The 22,283-nt window shown below is 41.4% G+C and overlaps 1 protein-coding gene across 2 annotated transcripts in view; it reads right to left on the bottom strand.

The window, feature by feature from the left end:
* The window catches only part of lrba (LPS responsive beige-like anchor protein), a 917,803-nt gene that overhangs the window by 528,286 nt on the left and 367,234 nt on the right, over positions 1-22,283 (bottom strand). For both annotated transcript variants that reach the window (XM_041200623.1, XM_041200530.1), the window contains exons 34-35: positions 18,502-18,566; positions 1,169-1,277 (exon numbers count right to left, since the gene is read on the bottom strand). In XM_041200623.1, the coding sequence (XP_041056557.1) occupies positions 1,169-1,277; positions 18,502-18,566 (174 nt within the window). The remainder of the gene's footprint in view (positions 1-1,168; positions 1,278-18,501; positions 18,567-22,283) is intronic.

The raw sequence follows: 22,283 nt of genomic DNA on the forward strand, positions 1-22,283 counted from the left end.
AGCTTACAGTTGTAAAAAACCTCATTAAAATGCAGGCACCTTTATAAAGTGAAACTAAAACTCAATTTGAGCTTTCTTAATACACAGATACAGGAATAAAATCAATCAAACTTTAAAGATAAAACTCATTCCTAACATCTACAAGTACCAATACAACTTACTTAAGCTATCTCTATTTCCTAACACACTGCAATTCTTCACATTGGTTACTGGACTCACTCTTATACCACAAACAGGAGACTACAATAAAACAATACCTGGTGCCACAAGGAAACAACAAAAAAAAACAATACCGCAGAAGCTAAAAACAGTATTTAAACAAAAAAGCGTGTGCGTTAGAAGCAGACCACATACCACGTGTACTTTCAAATGCAGTTTTCCAAATGCAATATTTATCTTTCAGAAAATACCATTCCAATTCTTGTTTATCTTTGATTCAGGCTTCTCTTCTAAGGTGCCCCAACCAAAACAATGGTGTTTATAATTTCAGATAATCTACATATTAAACGAATGGTTTATAAACTTGCCTCAATACATATGGGGCAAAAGCGGATCTTGGTAATGCTCAAACAATCTTTACATCCATAACAATATATTGTGGCAACAGGAACATGTCACAAATAGTACCAGCAATATGCAGGTACTTACAATGGTTAACTGGACAAAGTCTTGTAAATATGAAAAAAATGTACCCAGAGGAAGAAGGAGGATAGTGGAATAGGAAAAATAGCCAAGAATAGAGAAATAAAGATAAGGAAGAAATAAAGATAAGGAAAAAATAAATCTACAGAAACCATACAAGCAGCATTTCCTTCAAGTATCTGTAATTAATTACCTACAACTCTGAATCATTAGAATCTCCTCCACATAAAATATCTTAATTGGCATCACAGATCAACAAGATGAATGTGACTTTGTTTCAATGCAGCACCATATCTCCATTTACAGAGTCATTAACACAGAGCAGCAGTCAAACTTGCCCGAGAAAGAGTGGTCATATGCATTTTAAAATACAATTAGAATTTTGCTTGCAAAATTATACAAGAAAACTATCACGTAAATTGTTAATCCTGAAAAGACCAGTCACCACCTCTGTGGAGCAAACTATGTAGAGTTTTGTTTAGACAAATGGCAAACTATAGCATGTATCCAGCAAACGTCAGCTTACCTCAAACTCAGCATGTCTATGTATATCCTCTGCCCGTTGTCTGCTCAGGATAAACTCAGCCTCATTTGCTACCCTCACCAGGTGGTCTTTCATGGTATGACATAGCAGTCTATGGAGGAAACCAACAACTCAGAAGCAAATTCTCAGGTAGTAAAAATATAAAAATATAAACTTTCAGTTCTGAATATTTCTGGCATTGAAAATAAACAAGCAAAATTCTATGAACGTTCTTCCATCATGAGTAGTCTGTCTTGTATAAAATAGCAAAAACAACGTTCAGAGGAAATAAGTGCAGATTTTTAAAATTCTGTGCAGAAAAGTATTTTCATTATCTTTAACAGACAACCGAACATAAATACGCATACATGAGCAGAAAAAATATGAGCAGAAAAAATACAACACTTGTAAATATTTTTTTTCCAATTGCTTAGATACAAATGTATCAAAACAGCAAAAACCTGTACACGTGTTAACACTCCTGAGCTAATGATGTAGGAGAGTCATTGATGAAGAAGCTTTTAAGATGTTTGGTCTAGAACAAATGAGGAATTCCTGCAGCAATATCCTGGGGATGAGATGATTGGAATCTGACAACCACAGCCATCATCCTTTGTGATGGGTATGGCAGAAAGAGCTCCCCCCACCCCCGATTCCCGTTGACTTCAATTTTACCTGGGCACCTTGATGATACACATCAAGAGTTGTTGTCTTGTTACCCAATTCTCAACTTACCTCTAGAATTCAACTCTTCAGTCCACATTTAGGTCAAAGCTATAATGTGGTCTGGAGCTGAGTGGTCTTGGCAGAATCCAAATGGAGCATTCATGTGTAGGTTATTGCAGTTTAAGTACTGCATGAAAGTACCCTCGGCAACACTTTCCATCACTTTACTGATGATTGAGTGTAGACAGATGGGGTCTAAGTGATTGAATTGGGTTGCTTTTTGTGCTCAGGACATACATAGGCAATGTTCCACTTTGTCAGGTATGACTGGATCAGGACCAGATAAATTGGAACCAAGGATAGCAAGCAAAATACTAACTAAACAATAGGCTGCCTTCAAAGAAGAGATTGTTCAGCACAGTCAAGGTATCATCTCATGAAGGGGAAAGGTAGAGCAAACAAATACAGAGCTCTCTGGACGATGAAAAGAGATAGAGATTAAGATGAAGAAAAAGTGTGCTTATGACAGATGCCGGGGAAGTAATACAACCAGGCTGAACACAGAAGGTTCAGAGGGAAAGTGAACAAGCAAGTAAGAGAAGCAAAGAGAGTATGAAAAGAGACTAGCAGCAAACATAAAAGGGATTAGGGACCACAAAGGGGATTTATGCATAGAGGTAGGAGGAGTGGCTGAAGCACTAAATGATTACTTTACAATGGATGATGCTGCTGCATAGGCCGTGGTGAAAGCGGAGGTAGTTCAGACACTTGAAGGGTCTAAAATCGATGAGGAGGCGGCTTGGGTAAGCTGTCTGTGTTTAAAATTGATAAGGCACCAGGTCCGGATGGGACGCATCCAAGGATATGGAGGGAAGTGAGTGTGGAAATTGTGGAGCCCCTGGCCATGATCTCCAGTCTTGCTTTGACTCGGGGTGGTGCCAGAGGACTGGCAAATTGCAAATGTTACACCATTATTCAAAAAAAAGGTGCAAAGATAAGCCCAGCAACTACAAGCCAGTTGCTTTAACTTCAGTGGTGGGGAAGTTTCTAGAAACAATAACTCAGGACAAAGTTAATAGTCATTTGGGAAAATGCGGGTTAATTAAGGAAAGCCAGCAAAGCCAGATTTGTTAAGGGAAAATCATGTCTAACGAAGTTGGAGTTTTTTGATGAGGTAACAGAGGGGATTAATTAGGGTTATGCTGTTGATGTGGTGTACATGGACTTCCAAAAGGCATTTGAGAAAGTGCCGCATCACAGATTTGTGAGCAAAGTTATAGCTTATGGAATAAAAGGACAACATGGATGCAAAATTGACAGTAAATGGAGAGTAGTGGTTGATGTTCGTTTTTGGGACTCAAGGAAGGTTCAGGTTTCCCAGCAGTTGGTGTATAAACCCTTTCTCTTCCTGAAATATATTAATAACCTAGACCTTGGTGTACATCAATTTCAAAATTTGAGAATGATATGAAACTTGGAAATACTGTGACCCATCAGGAGGACAGTATTGAACTTCAAAAGGATGTAGTTAGGTTGGCGGAATGGGCAGGCAGGTGGCAGGTGAAATTCAATGCAGAAGTATGAAGTGATTCATTCTGGTAGGAAGAACGTGGAGGGGCAATATAAAAAAGGGTAAAATTCTAAAGGGGGTGCAGGAGCAGAGGGTCTTAGGTGTACATGTGCATAACTCATTGAAGGTGGTAGGATAGGTGGAGAGAGCGGTTCATAATGCACACAGCATCCTAGGCTTTATTAATAGGAGCATAGACTACAAAAGCAAGGAAGTTATGTTAAATTTGTATACAACACTAGTTCAGCCTCAACTGGACAATTGCACCTAGCTCTGGGCACCACAATCTAAGCTTTGAAGGCATGAGAGAGAATGGTTCCAAGGATGAAGAACTTCAATTACATAAATAGATTGCAGAAGTTGGGACTGTTTTCCTTGGAGAAGATAAGGTTGAGGGGAGATCTGATAGGGCTATTCAAAATCATGAGGGGTCTGGACAGAGTAGAAAGCAAAAAACTATTCCAATGGTGGAATGATCAAGAACAAGAGGAAACAGATTTAAGGTAGTTGGTAAAAGAAGCAATGGTGACAGGAGGAGAAACTTTTTCATGCAGTGAGTGGTTGAGATCTGGAATGCACCGTCTGAGAGCTTGGTGGAGATAGGTTCAATCGAGGCATTCAAGAGGAAATTGAATTATTATCTCAAAAAGAAGAACGTGCAGGGCTATGGGGAGAAGATCACAGAGTGGTACAAGAATTGCTCCTTTGGAGAGCTGGTGCAGACACAACAGGCTGAATGGCTTCCTTCTGCACTGTAACAATTCTGTGATTCTGGGTAGATGGCCTGTGTTGCAGCTGTACTGAAACAGTTTTGCTGGCTGTGTGGCTAGTACTGGAGCACAGGTCTTCAACAGGGATGTTGTTGAGATCCAAAGTTTTTGCTGCATCCAGTGTGCTCAGCTGTTTCTTGATATCATGTGTTGTGAAACTAATTGGCTGAAGACTGGCATATGAGATGCTGGGAACCTCAGGAGGCCAAGATGAACAAATCAGCTGGCAGTGGGGGATATTATAAAATTGATTATAAACTTTTGTCCAAAGATAACAGGGAACTTTTCATTCAATCTATGGTGGCATTACCTAAAATATATATCATGATGTTTTGAGGAAGAGTTGCAGGAAGAGCAAGAGGAAGTTGTGGAGGTGGCTTCCAGCATTGGCTCAAGCCACTGTGCAACTTCCCTTTAGGTGGTGTAGGCTGGTTTTAAATTTTTGCAAGTTAGCTTTAACCGGTGTTAGCCTTCCATGATTTTGCAACCCCTGCTCAGGCATGTAGCACCATTAGCACTGGTTGTATGCTACAACAATTTAAATTAGCAAGTAGCACAAAGCTTACACGCTGTCTGCATCGGAGGCAATGGGCATGGTTAATCCCACATCACAATTCCTGCTCCCATTTTTGGGTATATCCAAGTTCACCCCTTTGTTCTGGTTTCCACCAGTGAAAAGTGTCTCTGTATTTACCTTACTGAATATTAAAGGAGTTAGATTCAGGAATTAGGAATACAATATCAAAATTAGCAATTACCCCAAATTGGAGAGTATAGCTAATCTGAGCGAGATTATGACAAAAAAGGAAGATATTAATAAACTTGCAGAAAGAACATGAAAATGGTAAATTAATTGCACTATAGATAAATCTGAGGTCATGTAGATAAATCTGAGGTCATGTATTTGGGACAAGAAATAACGAGCACATAAGAGTTAATATAGGGTTAGGACACAAGGGGGTCTCAGGTTACAGATTCACAAAGAATTACAAGTAGCAACACAGGTTATCAAAGCCACAAAAACAGCAATCGAGGTATGGGTTTCATCTCTGCAGGAATAGACTTCAAAGCCGAAGGTTAATGTTATATTCATAAAGGACCTTGGTGAGGCGACATTTGGAGTAGTGTGCACAGTTTTGGTCTCCATATTATGAAACGGATACAAATGGCCATAACTTTTGAAGGAGTGGCAATCAAGTCAGATTACCACTCCACTCGAAAGTTCTTACCTTGAAATCCAGGTGATCCTATCTCGCCAACCTTCCGACTCAGGCCAGGCAAGATCTGGGCAGCGGAGCCTATCTCCAGGCCTAGTGTCCGGCTGCAGAGTTGAAGGTAAATAAGCCACATCTCCCTTTTTGCGCAAGCACTAGCTGCCATAAACCAGGTAAGTTTAAATGTCCAGCCAGGTTTAAAGGTCTTTGACAAGATAAGTGTATAAGGTATGTGGGTACAATTTTATGCGTGGGGAAGAGGTGAGGTGGGCAAGGGGGGGGTCAGGCCTGAGGGAGTGGTCAGGGAAAGTCTCGAGGGAGGTATATGGGGTGTCCCATGGAAGGAGGGGTGGGGGAGTAGTCGGGGGTGGGGGGAGTCCCCTGGGGGGTTCTTGGGTGTGAGGGGAGTCCTATGCGTATTCAGTGTATGCCTGTACAATAGTTATCCAGAAGCTAGAAGTGATTTAATTCTTCAAGTTTTTCTGGGCAACTTTGGAACAATCCAAAGTTTGCAATTTAAATTGCATTTTCAGCTGGTTCTCAGTGCAGGATAATTGCCCATGGGAAGTTTGCACTTCTCAGACAATTGCCATGCAAACCTTACCTGGGAACTTCCATGGTGGGTTCCCCAGCGTATCTTTGGGGTACACCTCCAGGCACGACAACTTGGAACTTGGAAGTTACAGCCCAAAAGCACTCGGAATATGCAAAAAAGATTTGGACAGATGATACCAGAACTAAGAGATTATAACCATCAGGAAATGGTGAACAGGCTGGGACCTGAGAGATAACCTTAAACAAGTCTTTAAAATTATGAAGAAGTTTGATAGGATACTATTATGGAGGAGGTTTTCACTTGTGGGGAAGTCCAGAACTAAGGGCCATGAATATGAAGAAACTTGAAAATCCAATGCAGAATCTTAAGAGAAGTTTCTTTATTCAGACAGTGGTGAGAATGTGGAACTCACTATTCCATGGAGTGATTGTTGTGAATAGCATAGATGCATTTAAGGAGGAGCTAGATGAATATGAGGGAAAATAGAATTATTTGCTGATAGCACTGAAGCAAGGTAGGAGAAGGCTCGTGAAACACCAACATAGATCTGTTGGGCCTAATGGCCGGTTTCTATGCTATAAAATTCAATGTAATTCTTTGAATCTCTTCATTATTTTAAAACTTCAATCAATTGTTCCTCAACCTTCCAAGCTCAAGGGAATACAAACGAAGTGTATGCAACCTAGCCATATAATTTAATCCTTTCAGCCCAGGTATCATTCTGTTGTCCCTGTGCTGTATCCTTTGAAAAGCCAATTTATCTTTTGTGATCAGTAGTCCAGATGAGACCTGGCCATGACTCTGTACAACTGAAGGAACCATTTCCTAATTTTTGTGTTCCAACATCCTTGAAATAAACGCCAACATTCCATTGGCTTTTCTCACATTAGTTTTTGTACCTGCAGACTTGCTTTGTGATGTGCACACAGAGCCCGAAGCTTCTTTGCTCTTCCAGAGTTCCTAGTCTCATGCCTTCAAGAAAATATTCCAATTTGCCTCTCAGATCCAAAGTGGATGACTTAACACTTCCCCACATTGAACTCAGCTGACATACTTTGCCTATTGAGTTGAAGTCCCTTTAAGAAGCACATCCAAATCTTTGCTGTCTGTACACCAATTCAAACCAAATCCAGGTCACCCATCACCTGTGCTCAACTGGCCAACATTGGCTATAGAACTCTGAATGCCTCCATTTTAAAATTCTCATCTTTGTGTTCAAACCTTTCCCAATCTATCTAACCTCCTCCAGGCCTACAACCTTCCAAGAACTCTGCATTCCTCAAACTCTAGCCTCTTATGCATCCTCCACTTCCTTCATCTCGCTCATATAGGAAAAATTAAATCTTTGAAAAACTAATTCCCATGATTGGGATAAGTCACACTTTCTACTGCTTGCCATCATCTCTCTTTCGTACAGATACACGGCAATCTGGAAATACTGTATTTATGCATTTCAGCTCACTTTCTCCAAAAAGATATCAATTTCATATTATCTTAAACCTGGAAATATACTGTGGCATTCAATACAAATGTATAAGGACCAAGAATGTGGTTATGTTTAATCACAAATCTATGCTCAGTTAGAGGGTCTTAGGAGGGTTATCAGTAAGGCATATTTCCTAAGCATCCCCAACTTGGAAAGTTAGTGGGGTTGGGTGGGAGGAAAAAAAAGTGAGGAATCACCAAAGATTCTCACTCATTTATAGTTCAGAGATAGTCTGCTGACACTCATCATTTTATGAACTTTAGAAATTAAAACTTAATGCTTTAATTCCTCTATTAGAACAATGTCTAAACTTTTAAAATATTTTATTGGCTGTAAAGTACTTTTGAACACCCTGAGGTCATGAAACACACCATGAAAATGTTAGTTCTTTCTTTCTTGAACCTAAAGCTACGATGAATAAAACCACAATGAGAATTATCCAGTTTCAAGCCAGTCCATAATCATACAAACAGTTTGACACAGTGACATCAAAACACGGTCATACGTTACCCATGTGCTCACAGGCCTACATTGGCTGCTATCTTAAAATCATGTCAAATCTCTTGATATAAGGCCCACCAAACAAAATACATAATCAACAGTTCAGTAAAATTCTTTGCTTCCCACTGGGCCTTTAAGAAACATTAGCTCCTTCTTGAAATCAAGAATGATTAAAAGCAGCAGGTCCTGCAGCTTACATGCTCAAACCAAGAAAACATTACTTAAACCCATACAAACATTCTTTTAACATTCTAAAGGAATTCCACAATGACAACTGCTTTTTTGCAGTTCTAGATTATGAGAGGAACTATTAAACATAGTGAGAAACTTAGGAAAGTACAGGACTTGAAAAGTCAAGGCAGACAACTTAACTATTTCCAAAAAGATGAATACTTACAATCATTCACTCTCTGAAATATCTAACCATTTCTCCCTCAAATTGTGTTGCACTGCTTCCACTGAAATCCTGGGCAGTTCATGTCACACATTCATCTCCCTCTTGTAAACTAAAATTTCTATGAATCTCAAACCTATTGGGCTGGTTTTTCATTGCAGAGGCAGGAAATAGAACTTGGATCATTTCTGGGTCCAAGCATGCTCCAGGGAAATGGGCCCCAAGTTTCATGGGTGGGTGTTGACCACCCAGCTAATTTGGAGACAGGTTTGGTGGTCAATTAACAGCCATTTGGGTGGGAGCGGAGGTGGGCCAAAACAAGTGCATGTCCGATTTAAACTCACCACAGAGCCTTTCTCAGCTGTAAATGCACACTGAAGAATCAGAGAAAACATCATTTCCACAATGTCTCAACAGCCAGAGGCCTGGAACACAGGGCAGTGCAACCCTCTACTTTCAGGCGTGGAGGTGACGATGGAGGCTATGAGGGTGAGGAGGGAGCTACGGGGGCGGGGGGGCGGGGGCGGGGGGGGGGGGGGGGGGGGGTGCAGGAGGAGGCCTGCCACAAAGACCTATCAGCAGCAGAAGAGTGGCCAGAAGAACTTGGATTCAGTACAGGTAAAGGTTCAATGGCCCGATACATTCTGAGTGCTACCCCAACCCTCAGGACAGGCCTCTGGGTATTCACCCTCCAGCAGACACATCGGCTGAGGAGCCTGAGCAGCTGATGGGAAATGTGCTCAGGGCACTTACTGGCCTCTCAGATTGCCTCAGAGCCATAGAGGTGCAAGCAATGAAACATGCATCCTCCAATGAATTGGAGAAGCCTCCACTGAGGACAGCAGTGGCTTATAACTCTTTTTTGATCTTGCAGGAGAAACAGGCCCATAATGCATGAGAGAGGGTCCAAACAGATGGAGAGGTACCGTGCCTTGAGACTGTTGCATCAATGAAGAGAGCAATAGAAATAGTCAGATCACAGACCACAAGGAAGTCCGCTGTGGTGAAGCGTGCATTCATGTTGAGATGGTGATTGCAAAGGGTAATGTGCTCATTAAGGGAGTGGATTGCACTTCACCCATCTAACAACATGCCAGATGCTCAGCTGCAATGGGCAGCCTCAGCACTGCCGCTGCTACTGTGCTCCAGTTCACATGGCTGCCTCCACATCCTTCAAGGCCACAAAGGTAGCACTACATAGCCAAGCATGGAGGCCACCTCGTCAACCAGAGCACTGAGTGGGTGACTAGGGTTTCTTCTTGCTGCAATTGTGCACTATTTTCCTTTCTGCATACAATTCAAATAATGACATGAAGCCACACATGAGACACACATGAGACACTTTTTTTCTGTCCCACCATTAATAAAAGGAGGTATGAAACATTGAAGGAGAGCAAGGGTCCATCAATAGTGGTGATGGTGAAACTTCCAGACTGATTGGTGGTAAGACTTCACATGTTCCAGGCTGCTCTTCAATGGAAGTGTTAGCACAAACATTTCAGAGTGAGTTCCATACCATTCATCCTGGGACAGAGGGGCTCAGTTGAAACGTTCTGGAATCAAGTGACCCTTGACATTCATGGTGTCTTGACAAGACCTTCAAGCACCATGCTGTGCCCAATCACCTCCCTGCGCAGCCACGGTGTTCTGTATCCTTCCCCATCTGCCTCCTCACCCTGTTCCTCCTCTTCTCCCGAAGAGCTGTCTCCTTACAAGGCCTGACCATCGTCAAGATCCAATACCCCTCCAGAGGGCCATTTATGGTGACCAAAGCAGACCACCACAACAACCTAGATCCCTTTAGGGAGTGTATTGCAGGGTGTCACCTTTCCAAGTACTGGAACCACACCTTGAGAAGCCCAATTACCAACTCAGTGAATGTTAGTCCTGGTGAACAGATGGCTTTGGTTGCATTGCCTCTGTGTCTCTTAGGCTCTCAGAGGGATGAGTAGCCATCTCTTCAGGAGATACCACTTATCCCCTACAATACATCCTTGGAGTTTGGATTTGGAGTGCAGCTACCAACTGGAAGATGATGAAGGAGTTGCTTCCAGCTGCCAGGAAAGCAAAATCACACAGAGAGGAAGTTTTTGTCCTGATCGAAGATCAGCTGAATATTGAGGAAGTGGAAGTCGTTCCTAATGATGAACAGTCACTCGATGTTTTGATGTTGCCCTGTACCTGGGGGAATGCAGCCACAGTTGAGAAACCAACTGACCTGTGAGGCCACATATGTCATGAAATGAATGTACTGTCCAGCTCTGGCAAAGAGGCATCAGTAAAACTGTGAGATGCAGTGGTATGCTACCTTTTGGGAAATGCCTTCAAGGTCCACAACTGATCATTGGAAGGAGCAAGAGGCAAAAAAGTTCAAGGCCACAGAGGCTTTAATGGCTACTGGGATGGCATGACAGCTAGTCATGCGAGATGTGAGGTCTTCTGCAACAGGGGCACAGATAACAGTGAATGCCTGGGAATCGCAATCTCCTGCAGCACTGGTTCTTGGTCATTGCCAGGTAGCTCCATCTTTGCCAGATGGTCCTGAGGGCATGACCGCATCGCCACTGGGCCCAAAATCTGAGAGTTCTGCTCCCATTGCCAGCTGCTGTTTTCCTTGTGGCCAGGTAACCACCCAAACATCCCTGGCAGCATTCCTCCCTGTTTTAGGCCCCGATGATACAAGGAGGGTGACAAACGCCTGCACTGCCCGAGTGCTTACTGCCCACTCTCTATGCTGCCTGTGCTGTGCCAAGGGCTCCTGTTTGTCAATGGTTAAGGCTCCCTCTGCACCGCTCACCCTTTTATGGGGCCCAGGGAATTCCCTGGGGCAGCCATGGCTGGTTCCCATGTATAGCCACCTCCCTTCCCTGATCTTCCCCAGACAGTGTGAGGAGCCAGTGCATCTTGGCGAACATCAAAACATCCCTCATTTACAAGCTCCTTAAATCAGCTTTACTGGCCTTAATCAAGGACCAGACAGGATCCCAGGACTTCCCTCCCCCTACCTTAGTGAATGTGGCTGGCCCTGGGAACAACATTAGGAAATTGGAATGCTGGCTGTCACTGGTATCTTGGACTCCCAGTCGCTCAGTTCCCGTCCTTGGCTGGAACCAAAAATCCAGCCCATTATCTCAGTCTGGAAGAATGTGTCATGATGATTTTCAAGATTAACCAAGCTCTACAAGAAACATTTCTATGCCTAGGTTTTCTAAATACCAGTGAATTTCAAAGTACTGCTATCACATCCTTACCCATTCAAGAATCTCACAAGATCTATAGCCACTTGCTGTGGAAGCACTGGAAATGTCCATCCACTTTAGGCCCTTCAGCAGAGGGGTGCACCAATGTGGAATTAATGGACTGCGAAGGAGACACACAGCTGCAGGCTTTTATTCCTTAAACTGTATCAATATTTATGCTTCACATGAGCAGTCGTCCCAATCCCATCTGTCTGCCTTCCTGCTATACCCCTTATTCTTGGAGCATATCATGATGTTAAAGGAACCATACAAATATAAGTTGCTGTTATTATTTCTTTAATCCTTAACATTCCCAATGTGTTTCTCCTCTGCAAGCAATCATCCAGCATTGCCTTAACTAGTAATCGTCCCCCAGACCAGTAGACACTTTCACCCACCTCCAGTATTCTCCCTCCATCTGAGCCCCTCACTCTGGCCTCTTACCCGCTTTTGATCTTTACATTGAGAATTGTTGGCATCACATCAGCCATATTAATTTCTCTCACTAACTGTCTCTCTCTGAACTTGCTGTATTCTATTCTCTCAGGTCTAACACAGACATTGCTATCAAACCTGTTGACAAAGGTGGTGCTGTTGTTGTCTGGCATACTGATCTCTACCTTGCAGGGGCTGAGTGCCAACTCTCAAACATTTCTTCCCATCTCCCCCTGGACTATGACCTCACCACTGAACATCAAGCCACAGTTCTCAGGACTATCACTGACATTTCCTCTGGAGATCTTCCCTCCACAGATTCTCACGTTATAGTCCCCCAACACCAAGACCGCTTCTTACCTCCTTTCCAAAATCACAAATAGGACTGTCCTAGTAGATCTATCTTTTCAGCCTGTTCCTGCCCCCCCGAATTTATCTCTTCCTATGTTGACACCATTTTTCTCCCCTTGTCCAGTCTCTTCCTATCTACATCCATGACTCTTCTGACACCCTATGTCATTTCAACCATTTCCTGTTCCCGGACCCTAACCACCTCCTCTTTACTATGGACATCCAAACTCCCTACACCTCCCACCCACCCCAGGGAGGTCTGAGGGCTCTCCTCTCTTCCCTGACCAGTGTCCAAACCACTCCCCATCCACCACCACCCTCCCCCACCTGGCTGAGCTTGTTCGCTCATGGATCAATTTATCCTTTAACTTGTCTCACTTCCTCCAAATAAAAGGCGTCATTATGGGTACCTGCATGGTTCCTAGTTATGCCCATCTTTTTGTGGGCTATGTGGAACATCCCTTGTTCCTGTCCTACTCAGCCCTCCTCCCTCAACTCTTGTTCCGGTACATTGAAGACTGTACTGGCGCCAAGAACTGGTAAGCTTCAAAACAAAAACAAAAATACCTGGCAAAACTCAGCATGTTTGACAGCATCTGCGGAGAGTAACACAGTTAACGTTTCGAGACTGTATAACTCTTCAACAGAACTAAGGAAAAATAGAAAAGAGGTGAAATATAATCTGTATTTAAGGGGGGGTGGGACAGGTAGAGCTGGATAGAGGGCCAGTGATAGGTGGAGATAACTTAAAGATGTCATAGACAAAAGGACAAAAGGTGTTGAAGCTGGTGATATTATCTAAGGAATGTGATAATAAAGATACAGATAGCCCTCGTAGGGGTGGTGTGGGGGGAAGGGATCAAAATAGGCTAAAAGGTAGAGATAAAACAATGGATGGAAATACTTTTAAAAATAATAGAAATAGGTGGGAAAAAAAAAATCTTTATAAATTATTGGAAAAAAAGGGGATTGGAAAGGGGGTGGGGATGGAGGAGAGAGTTCATGATCTAAAATTGTTGAACTCAATATTCAGTCTGGAAGGCTGTAAAGTGCCTAGTCAGAAGATGAGGTGCTGTTCCTCCAGTTTGCGTTCAACTTCACTGGAACAATGCAGCAGGCCAAGGATGGACATGTGGGCATGACAGCAGGATGGAGTGTTGAAATGGCAAGCGACAGGGAGGTCGCTTGCGGACAGACCGAAGGTGTTCCGCAAAGCGGTCACCCTGTCTGCATTTGGTCTCTCCAATGTAGAGGAGACTGCATTGGGAGCAGTGAATGCAGTAGACTAAATTGAGGGAAGTGCAAGTGAAATGCTGCTTCACTTGAAAGGAGTGTTTGGGCCCTTGGACAGTGAGGAGATGGAAAGTAAAGGGACAGGAGTTGCACCTTCTGCGGTTGCATGGGACGGTGCCGTGGGAGGGGGTTGAGGTGTAGGGGGTGACGGAGGAGTGGACCAGGGTGTCCCGGAGGGAACGATCCCTGCAGAATGCCACCAGGGGGTGTGAAGGGAAGGTGTGTTTGGTGGTGGCATCATGCTGGAGTTGGCGGAAATGGCGGAGGATGATCCTTTGAATGTGGAGGCAAAATTAATAAATTTTTCCAAGTCCCGACGAGAGCATGAAGCAGCACTGAAGTAATCATCGATGTACCGGAGAAAGAGTTGTGGAAGGGGGCTGGAGTAGGACTGGAACAAGGAATGTTCCACATACCCCATAAAGAGACAGGCATAGCTGGGGCCCATGCGGGTACCCATAGCCACACCTTTTATTTGGAGGAAGTGAGAGGAGTCAAAGGAGAAATTGTTCAGCGTGAGAACAAGTTCAGCCATACGGAGGAGAGTAGTGGTGGATGGGGATTGTTTGGGCCTCTATTCGAGGAAGAAACGGAGACTGATCAGATCATCCCGGAGAGGGATGGAGGTGTACAGGGATTGGATGTCCATGGTGAAGAGGAGGCGGTTCAACTTTGTAAGTAAGCTTCAACTTTGTTTCTAATTTCCACCCTTCTCTCACCTTCACATGGTCCATAGCCAACACTTCCCTTCCTTCCTCGACTTCTCTATCTCCATTTCTGGGGATAGGCTATCTACTAATATTCACTGTAAGCCCACAGACTTCCACAGCTATCTCAACTATGCTTCATCACACACTGCCTTCCGCGAGATCGCCATGCATCTCTGTCGCATCTGTTTTGATGCATTTCTGATATGTCTTCCTTTTTCTCAATCAAGGATTCCCCTCCTCCCAAAACTACTGTGGTTGACATGGCCTCAAACATGACTGACCCCTTTACTGCACTTCTGCTTTCAGCCTGTCCCCTCCCTCCCAGAACCATGATAGGATTCCCCTTGTCCTTACTTTCCACCCCACTAGCCTCCACATTCAAAAGATCATCCTCCACCATTTCTACCACCTACAGCATGATGTCACCACCAAAAACATCTGCCCCTTCCCTCCCTTGTCAGCATTCAGATGGGGCCATTCCCTCCATAACACAGTGATCCAATCCTCAATCATCCCCAACACCTTGTCCCCTTCCCATGCAGTCACAGGAGCTGTAACACCTGCTCTGTTACCTCACTATCCAAGGCCCCAAACATTCATTCCAGGTGAAGGAGCGATTTACTTGCACTTCTTTCAATTTAGCATATTGTATTCGCTGCTCACAATGTGGTCTACTCTACATTAGGGAGACCAAATGCAGAATGGAGAACTGTTTTACAGAACACCTCCACTCAGTACATATGCATGGCCCTGAGCTTGCAGTTACTTACCATTATAATTCATCAACTTGCTCTCGCACTCACATTTCTGTCCTCAGCCTGCTACAGTGTTCCAGTGAAGCTCAACTCAAACTCAAGGAACAGCACCTCATCTTCTAATTCAGCATTTGAAGTTTCTGGACTCGCACTAAGTTCAACAATTTCCAAGGACTCTGACCCCCATTTATATTTTTTTTTGCCATGTGCCTGTTTAATTTTGTTTTAGCTTTCCGTCAGAGCTGTTCATTTTCTGCCATTCACACTCTGGACAAATGCTTTCTTCCTTTACTATAACCATTACCACTCCATTTGCCTTTTGTTCCATGACGTCTTCATCATTTAATCTCTCCCATCTTCTATCTTAACCCATACATTCCTTTTTGTTGAAACATGCAAGATTCTGAGGGGGTTTGGCAGAGTAGATGATAAGACGCTGTTTTCTCTCATGGGGGAAATCCAGAATTAGGGGGCACAGTTTAAAAATAAAGGATCTCCTATTTAAAATGGAGATGAGAAGGAATTTCTTCTCTAAGAAGGCTGTTGACCTCAGGAATTCTCTTCTTCAAGGAGCAGTAAAGGCTGGGTCATTGAATATATTCAAGGCTGAGTTAGACAGATTTTTGATTGACATAGAAATAAAGGGTTATTGGGGAAGGTAGGAAAGTGGAGTTAAGGCCACAATCAGATCAGCAATGATTTTATTGAATGGCAGAGCATGTTTGATGGGCAGAATGGCCTACTCCTGCTCCTATTTCTTATGTTATGTTCTTCTTTCCCCACCCCCCTTTCAACGGCATAAAACCCAACACATTTCTGCCTTCACAAAAACAATAACAGAATTACCTGGAAAAACTCAGCAGGTCTGGCAGCATCGGCGGAGAAGAAAAGAGTTGACGTTTCGAGTCCTCATGACCCTTCGACAGAATTTGAGTTCGAACTCAAGTTCTGTCGAAGGGTCATGAGGACTCGAAACGTCAACTCTTTTCTTCTCCGCCGATGCTGCCAGACCTGCTGAGTTTTTCCAGGTAATTCTGTTTTTGTTTTTGTTTTGGATTTCCAGCATCCGCAGTTTTTTTGTTTTTTACATTTCTGCCTTCCTTCAGTTCTGAAGTCATATTCGACTCAAAACATTTAACTTTCTTTCTCCACAGATGTTGTGAGACCTGGAATATTTCCAGCACTCTGCTTTCATTCTACCCAACCATACATTTGGTTATCTACTGCTCAGTTATCAGCATTCTTCAGGTTCTTGCACTCCAAGAAACAAATACCTAAATTACTCTATGCAAAAGTGATAATAGCTTAGGATTCTGCAAGCATCCACAAAGAGAAAATTGCATTCCAGTTATGAATTCAGTGGCAGAAGATAAAGTAAGGCAACCGGGAAATGGCCTTAGGCAAAATCTATTGGTATGACACAATGACCATCTTGTCAGAATGCTACATCAAATATGATTAATCTACAATAAGTCCTTGCAGCTGCCCAATTCTGGGTGCCTAAACTAATGCAATTGTCCAAGGAAAACACTTAAAATATATAAATTTGAAAAAGTCCAAAAAACATACATATATATATATATATATATATAATATATAATTTACTAGGAACTAAAGTGAGTGGGAACTAGTGCAGGCTTAGTTGATACAACTTCCATACAGCTTGTTTTAAAAAAAAAATTATTCCTTAATGTTCCAAATGCAAGTGAGCATACAAGAAGGGATGCAACACAAACCTAAACAGGGCCAAGTTTTACGCAAACACATATTAGAGATGTTTTGTGTTATGTGTGGCATCAACACATTAGGCCCAACCAATTGAGTAGACCAGTTTGTGCTATCAACTTTTATTAGATGATGTCCCGTATGTACTAGGACAGCTGGGATGAGGCATAACTAGATCTAGAGCACAAGTCTTCAGCACAAGATGTTGTTGGGCCCCATATCTGCATAGCTAAAGGCTCTTTAAATACAGTGGTCCAAGAAGGCTGTTCACCATCACGTTCAAGGGTTGGGAAATAAATGCTGGCCTTGACACATGTACACATCTCATGAATAAACAAATAAAAACCTGATTTGTTTTTGAAGCAGGCAATGTATTGCATGATGACATTTACAAATGCATGCTTATCACATGATTTCCCTACACTTTAAGCTAGGTTATACTTCATCAATATATGGAATATGTGAAATTAGGAATTATGATACCATCCCATTAGCGCAGTTAAAAATTTCAGACTGGATTATTTAACCACATAAACTTTGTGGAAGACCTTGCTGTGCTTCCTTAGCACATAACATCTAAAAAAAATGGCTGGTAATTGCTTACACTTCTACATCACTAATTGATTTGTTAATGATTAACATCTAATCCAGATAGACCTTACCAACTCTCTTATAGGTGCACAGAATCCTAGTGTTATCAGGGCTCATAAAATATTAATCAAGGGCCAAATTCAGAGCAACCATTCTGTTCCAAGAGGTCAAAGCAGGTCAGAACCATATAATGAGAAAAAACAACAGGCCAGGTCCTTCCAGTGTAACCTAATACCCTTGTTACTTTACACTGGCCCCTGGGATCAAATTCAGTAGCAAAACTTCTAGATTTCCCTTACACAACAAAAATGTTTTTCCAAGTATTATCATAAACCTTCTGCAAACTTAATATATTTAAACAATTTCCTTGCAAAGTAGTTTTATTTTCCACCAAATTTATGTAACATGGCTTTGTAAAAGGAAAACCAAAACTGATGTTGCATAAACACAAGAATCAGACCTTTTTAAAAAAAGTCAATTCTCAGGGGTAGGACAATCTACAAACTATTACAATTCATAAATGTTTACTCAACGCATGTTTCATAGATATTATATAGTACATGATACCGACCAAATAGTTTCACAGGATTTAAGTGAATAAACATTGCTGACGTATTATTTTGTCTTTTGCATTCTTAATTGGGCCTGAAGAATGGATTTGCTTATCTGAAGTTCTTTCAATAGGTATTTCTCTATCCAAAATAACTATCATGTTTATTTGTACATAATTATAGAACAGGAGAAAAAACAGGTATTGAAAAAAAGTCAAAACCTCTGCTAAATTCTTAGTGGCACAATACATGATGTAATGCTTTTTTTCAGAGGGTAACAAATTTCTTCACTGAAAAACTACCCTACAGCTGAAAAGTTTGGCAGCAGTGACCTTGAGACATAGATCACAGTGGCATTTGCTCACTAACACAGGTGTTATGAACCTTTGAATTCTGAAGCTGGAAATCTTGCATCAGTCATCCATGTGCATATGGACATACTGGAATATACTGCAAACTCTTTGGTAACTAAAAGCTTCATTTAACAAAGATCTACCTCTTAGAATAAAAAATACTAAAACAACATTACCTTCCTTCGTTAACAAGCTCAATAAATGCAAGACCAGCATTTTTCTGAATGGAGTTCTGCCATTCCTGTAATAAAAATTGGAAAAAAAATATCAGAGAGTTCTTCACAAATGAAACAGAAATAAATCTGGTTGCCATGTGATCCATATGGTCCATGGCCTTCACACCATCACTGTCAATTGACTGACGTTTGCTACAAATCTTTATAATTAGTGAAGATAAAAATTGCTGAAAGAGAGAATAAAACACATTTATCATGATATAATTTAGCATTATCCACTTCACACAAAATTAGCAAGGAACACCCTAGACTAAACAACTTCCAAATAAACCTCAGTTGAATCAAACCTTAAGTGAGCTTTAATCGCTCTGGAAGAGCTTAATGGTCAATGTCTTTCATGACTAATTTAATACTTCAACACTGTATGTACACACATTACAAGAACAATAAAACAATTTGATGTGCAATATATAAAGGGCTGAGGTAGCCATCTCCCAGTGGTACTGAAAAAACAAGCTAAAAGCCTCAGACATGACCACTAATGTTGCTAAAGTGCCGGAAATCATATTTTAGCACTTCAGAGAGATGGGTTGTTAGATGCAATTAACTGAGTCAATAAATTCATACCTATTACTAAATTGTAAATTGATGTGATTCAGAAATGTTTCAATGCCATATTTGAATCTCATTATCTTACATCAACAAATCAAAAAAAGAGAACTGTACATATAAGATACAATTGAATCCACGTAATAAAAGTGCACAAAGCGATTATATTTTTCTCTTTTATGGTGCTCACATTTTGCAGTCAATTCATCCATTCTAGTTAGTTATATGCACAACACTGGCAGTATGTTAGCACCTCACCTGAGCTAGAAAGCTGAGGTTCAAGTCCCACTTCAGAGACTTTAGCAAATAGTACAAGGCTGAAATTCCATCTTTTGCATTGGATGTTAAATTGAGTTCTCATCTACTTTCTCAGGTGAACTTAAAAGATCTCATGGTACTAATCTAAGAAGAGCAGGAGTGTTCTCCAGGTGACCTGGACAACATTTATCCCTTACCCTACAATGAAAACAAAGGATCTAACTATTTATTTCATTGCCCTTTGTGGGATCTTATTAAGCATAGAAACTAAAAAACCACTCAAGAGATAAACAATACAGAATATAATAATTTTCCATTGTGCCACATGTTCAAGAATAACTTGTTTGAGTGTCACTTAAAATGCTTCCACATACAATTATCCATTTCTATTATGCTTTTGTCTATTAAAATTCAGCATTTAATCACAAGTTGCGTCTTCTCTATGAAAGCTGAGCTCTTTGACAGGGCCCAGCTACAAGGGAATTAAAAATGATCAGCTCCTTTAGTAATGAAAAAAAGTAGAATTTACACAGCAAGAATATCTAAGGTTCTACATCATTTTCAATACTCTTAACTCTCAAATTTCTACATGTTTCCTCTCCAACTGGGAGCACAGCAAAATGGAATTTCTACAACAAAGCCATATCTATTAAGTGCCATTCATTATGCCAGGTGAGATAGCTCATTATATTATACAACAGGACATACAATACATAGGAACAAGGAACAGGAGTGGGCCATTCAGCCCCTCGAGCCTGCTCTGCCTTTTAATAAGATCATGGCTGATCTGATAGTAACCTCAAATCTGCAACCCACCTACCCCCGATAACCTATCAGCCATTTGCTTACCAAAAGTCTTCCACTTCTATCTTAAAAATATTCAAAGACTGCTTCCGCCACTTTTTCAAGAAATAAGTTTCAAAGGCTCATGACCTTGAGAGAATCAATTTCGCCTCATCTCTATTTTAAATGGGTGACCCCTTATTTTTAAGTCGTGACCCCTAGTTCTACAGTCTCCAACAACAAGAAACATCCTCTCCACATCCACCCTGTCAAGTCCCCTCAGGATTTTATGTTTCAATCAACTTGCCTTTTACTCTACTAAACTCCAGCGGATACAAGCCTAGCCTGTCCAACCTTTCCTCTTAAGACAAGCCAACCATTTCCAGGTATTAGCCTGGTAAACCTTCTCTGAACTGTTTCCAATGCATTTACATCCATCCTTAAATAAGGTGACCAATACTGTACACAATACTCCAGATGAGGTCTCACTAGTGCTCTGTGTAACTGAAGCATAACCTCCCTACTTTTGTATTCAATTCCCCTCGCAATAAATTGTCACATTCCATTAGGTTTCCCAACTACAAGCTGTACCTACCTACTAGCCTTTTGCGATTCATGCACTAAGACACCAAGGTCCCTCCGCATCTCAGAGCTCTGTAATCTCTCACAATTTAAATTTGCTTCTCTTTTATTCTTCCTGCCAAAATGGACAATTTCACATTTTTTCACATAATACTCCATTTGCCAGATCTTTGTCCACTCACTTGGCCTATCTATATCTTTTTGTGGCCTCCTTATGTCCTTTTTACAAGTTACTTTCCTACTCATCTTTGTGCCAAGAGGCAAATTTGGTAACCATTCCATCCTTCATCCTGTTATGACATGACAGATGACGTGCCAGGCGGACCAAGTCCACAAGGGAAACTTGATCGCACTATCACAACGGTTTTGCAATTTGTATTTATTATGAAATGTGTGCGCTGAATTCAGAAGTAATAAGTGCACCAAGACCTTTAAAGATTTTAAGAATTAAATTACTTTATCAAAATGAAATATGTCAAGCACACATTTAAGACTAGAATTACTTACTACCAAAATAGCTCCTAAAATTCCTAATTAACCTGACCCCCAGTTGCACCCCACTTCAAGGCAATGGCCCAAAATAGGTTTTAGATTTAAAACAGAACCAGCAAATTAACACGATGACCACTTTACAGCGGAATCCCAAATGGCTTTTTCCCAACTTCAGTTTTGTTATATAGACTTATGCACAAATGTTGGACGCTTCATTAAGACTATGTCACACACTCCTGTTAGACCTTACATGGCCTTCAGACACATAGCCTTTCATTCTCCTTTATATATGTTTCTCTCTTTTTAATATGTAAATTCTATTGTTCCATATGTCTTTGAAACTGTATCTTCCTCATAATATTAAAAACTTTCATGTTGCCAATATATAGTCAGTAACCTTTGCGAAAAATAAACACATTCCTTAGCCTTGCTTATCTGGCTAGTTGTAAACAGACTAAGATCCCTTTAAAATCCAAATCTCTTCATTTACCTAAAATACAAATTTCTTTCGCACCTTACGTGCTAAGCCAGCATCCATGTTTACTCATTAGCATGTCAAGCACTTAGCTTCTTTTGATGATTTCAAACTTGCAGTCTACTTAACTCCAAATGTAATTAGATCACACACAGACCCAACTATACTTACCCCCATATACCTACTTCACAATAAACCAGAAAATTATGAAAATTATTATACTTTCATCACAATCCAAGTCATCTATACAAATTGTAAACAGTTGAAGTCACTACACTGATCCCTGTGGCACACCATTCGTTACATCTTGCCAACCTGAAAAAGGACCCATTTATGCCTACTCTCTGCTTCCTGTTAGCAGCCAATCTTCTAACCATGCCAGTATGTCACCCTCTATGTCATGAGTTTTTATTTTCCACAATACCTTAGACGCGACACTTTATCAAATGTCACCTGGAAATCTAAGTACAGTGCGTCCATCCGTTCCCCGTTCTACACAGCACATGTTACTCCCTCAAAGAACTGCAGTAAGTTGGTTAAACATGATTTCCCTCCATAAAGCCATGTTGACATTGCCTGATTA

This window comes from Carcharodon carcharias, chromosome 1 (assembly GCF_017639515.1).
Source record: "Carcharodon carcharias isolate sCarCar2 chromosome 1, sCarCar2.pri, whole genome shotgun sequence".
NCBI lineage: Eukaryota > Metazoa > Chordata > Chondrichthyes > Lamniformes > Lamnidae > Carcharodon > Carcharodon carcharias.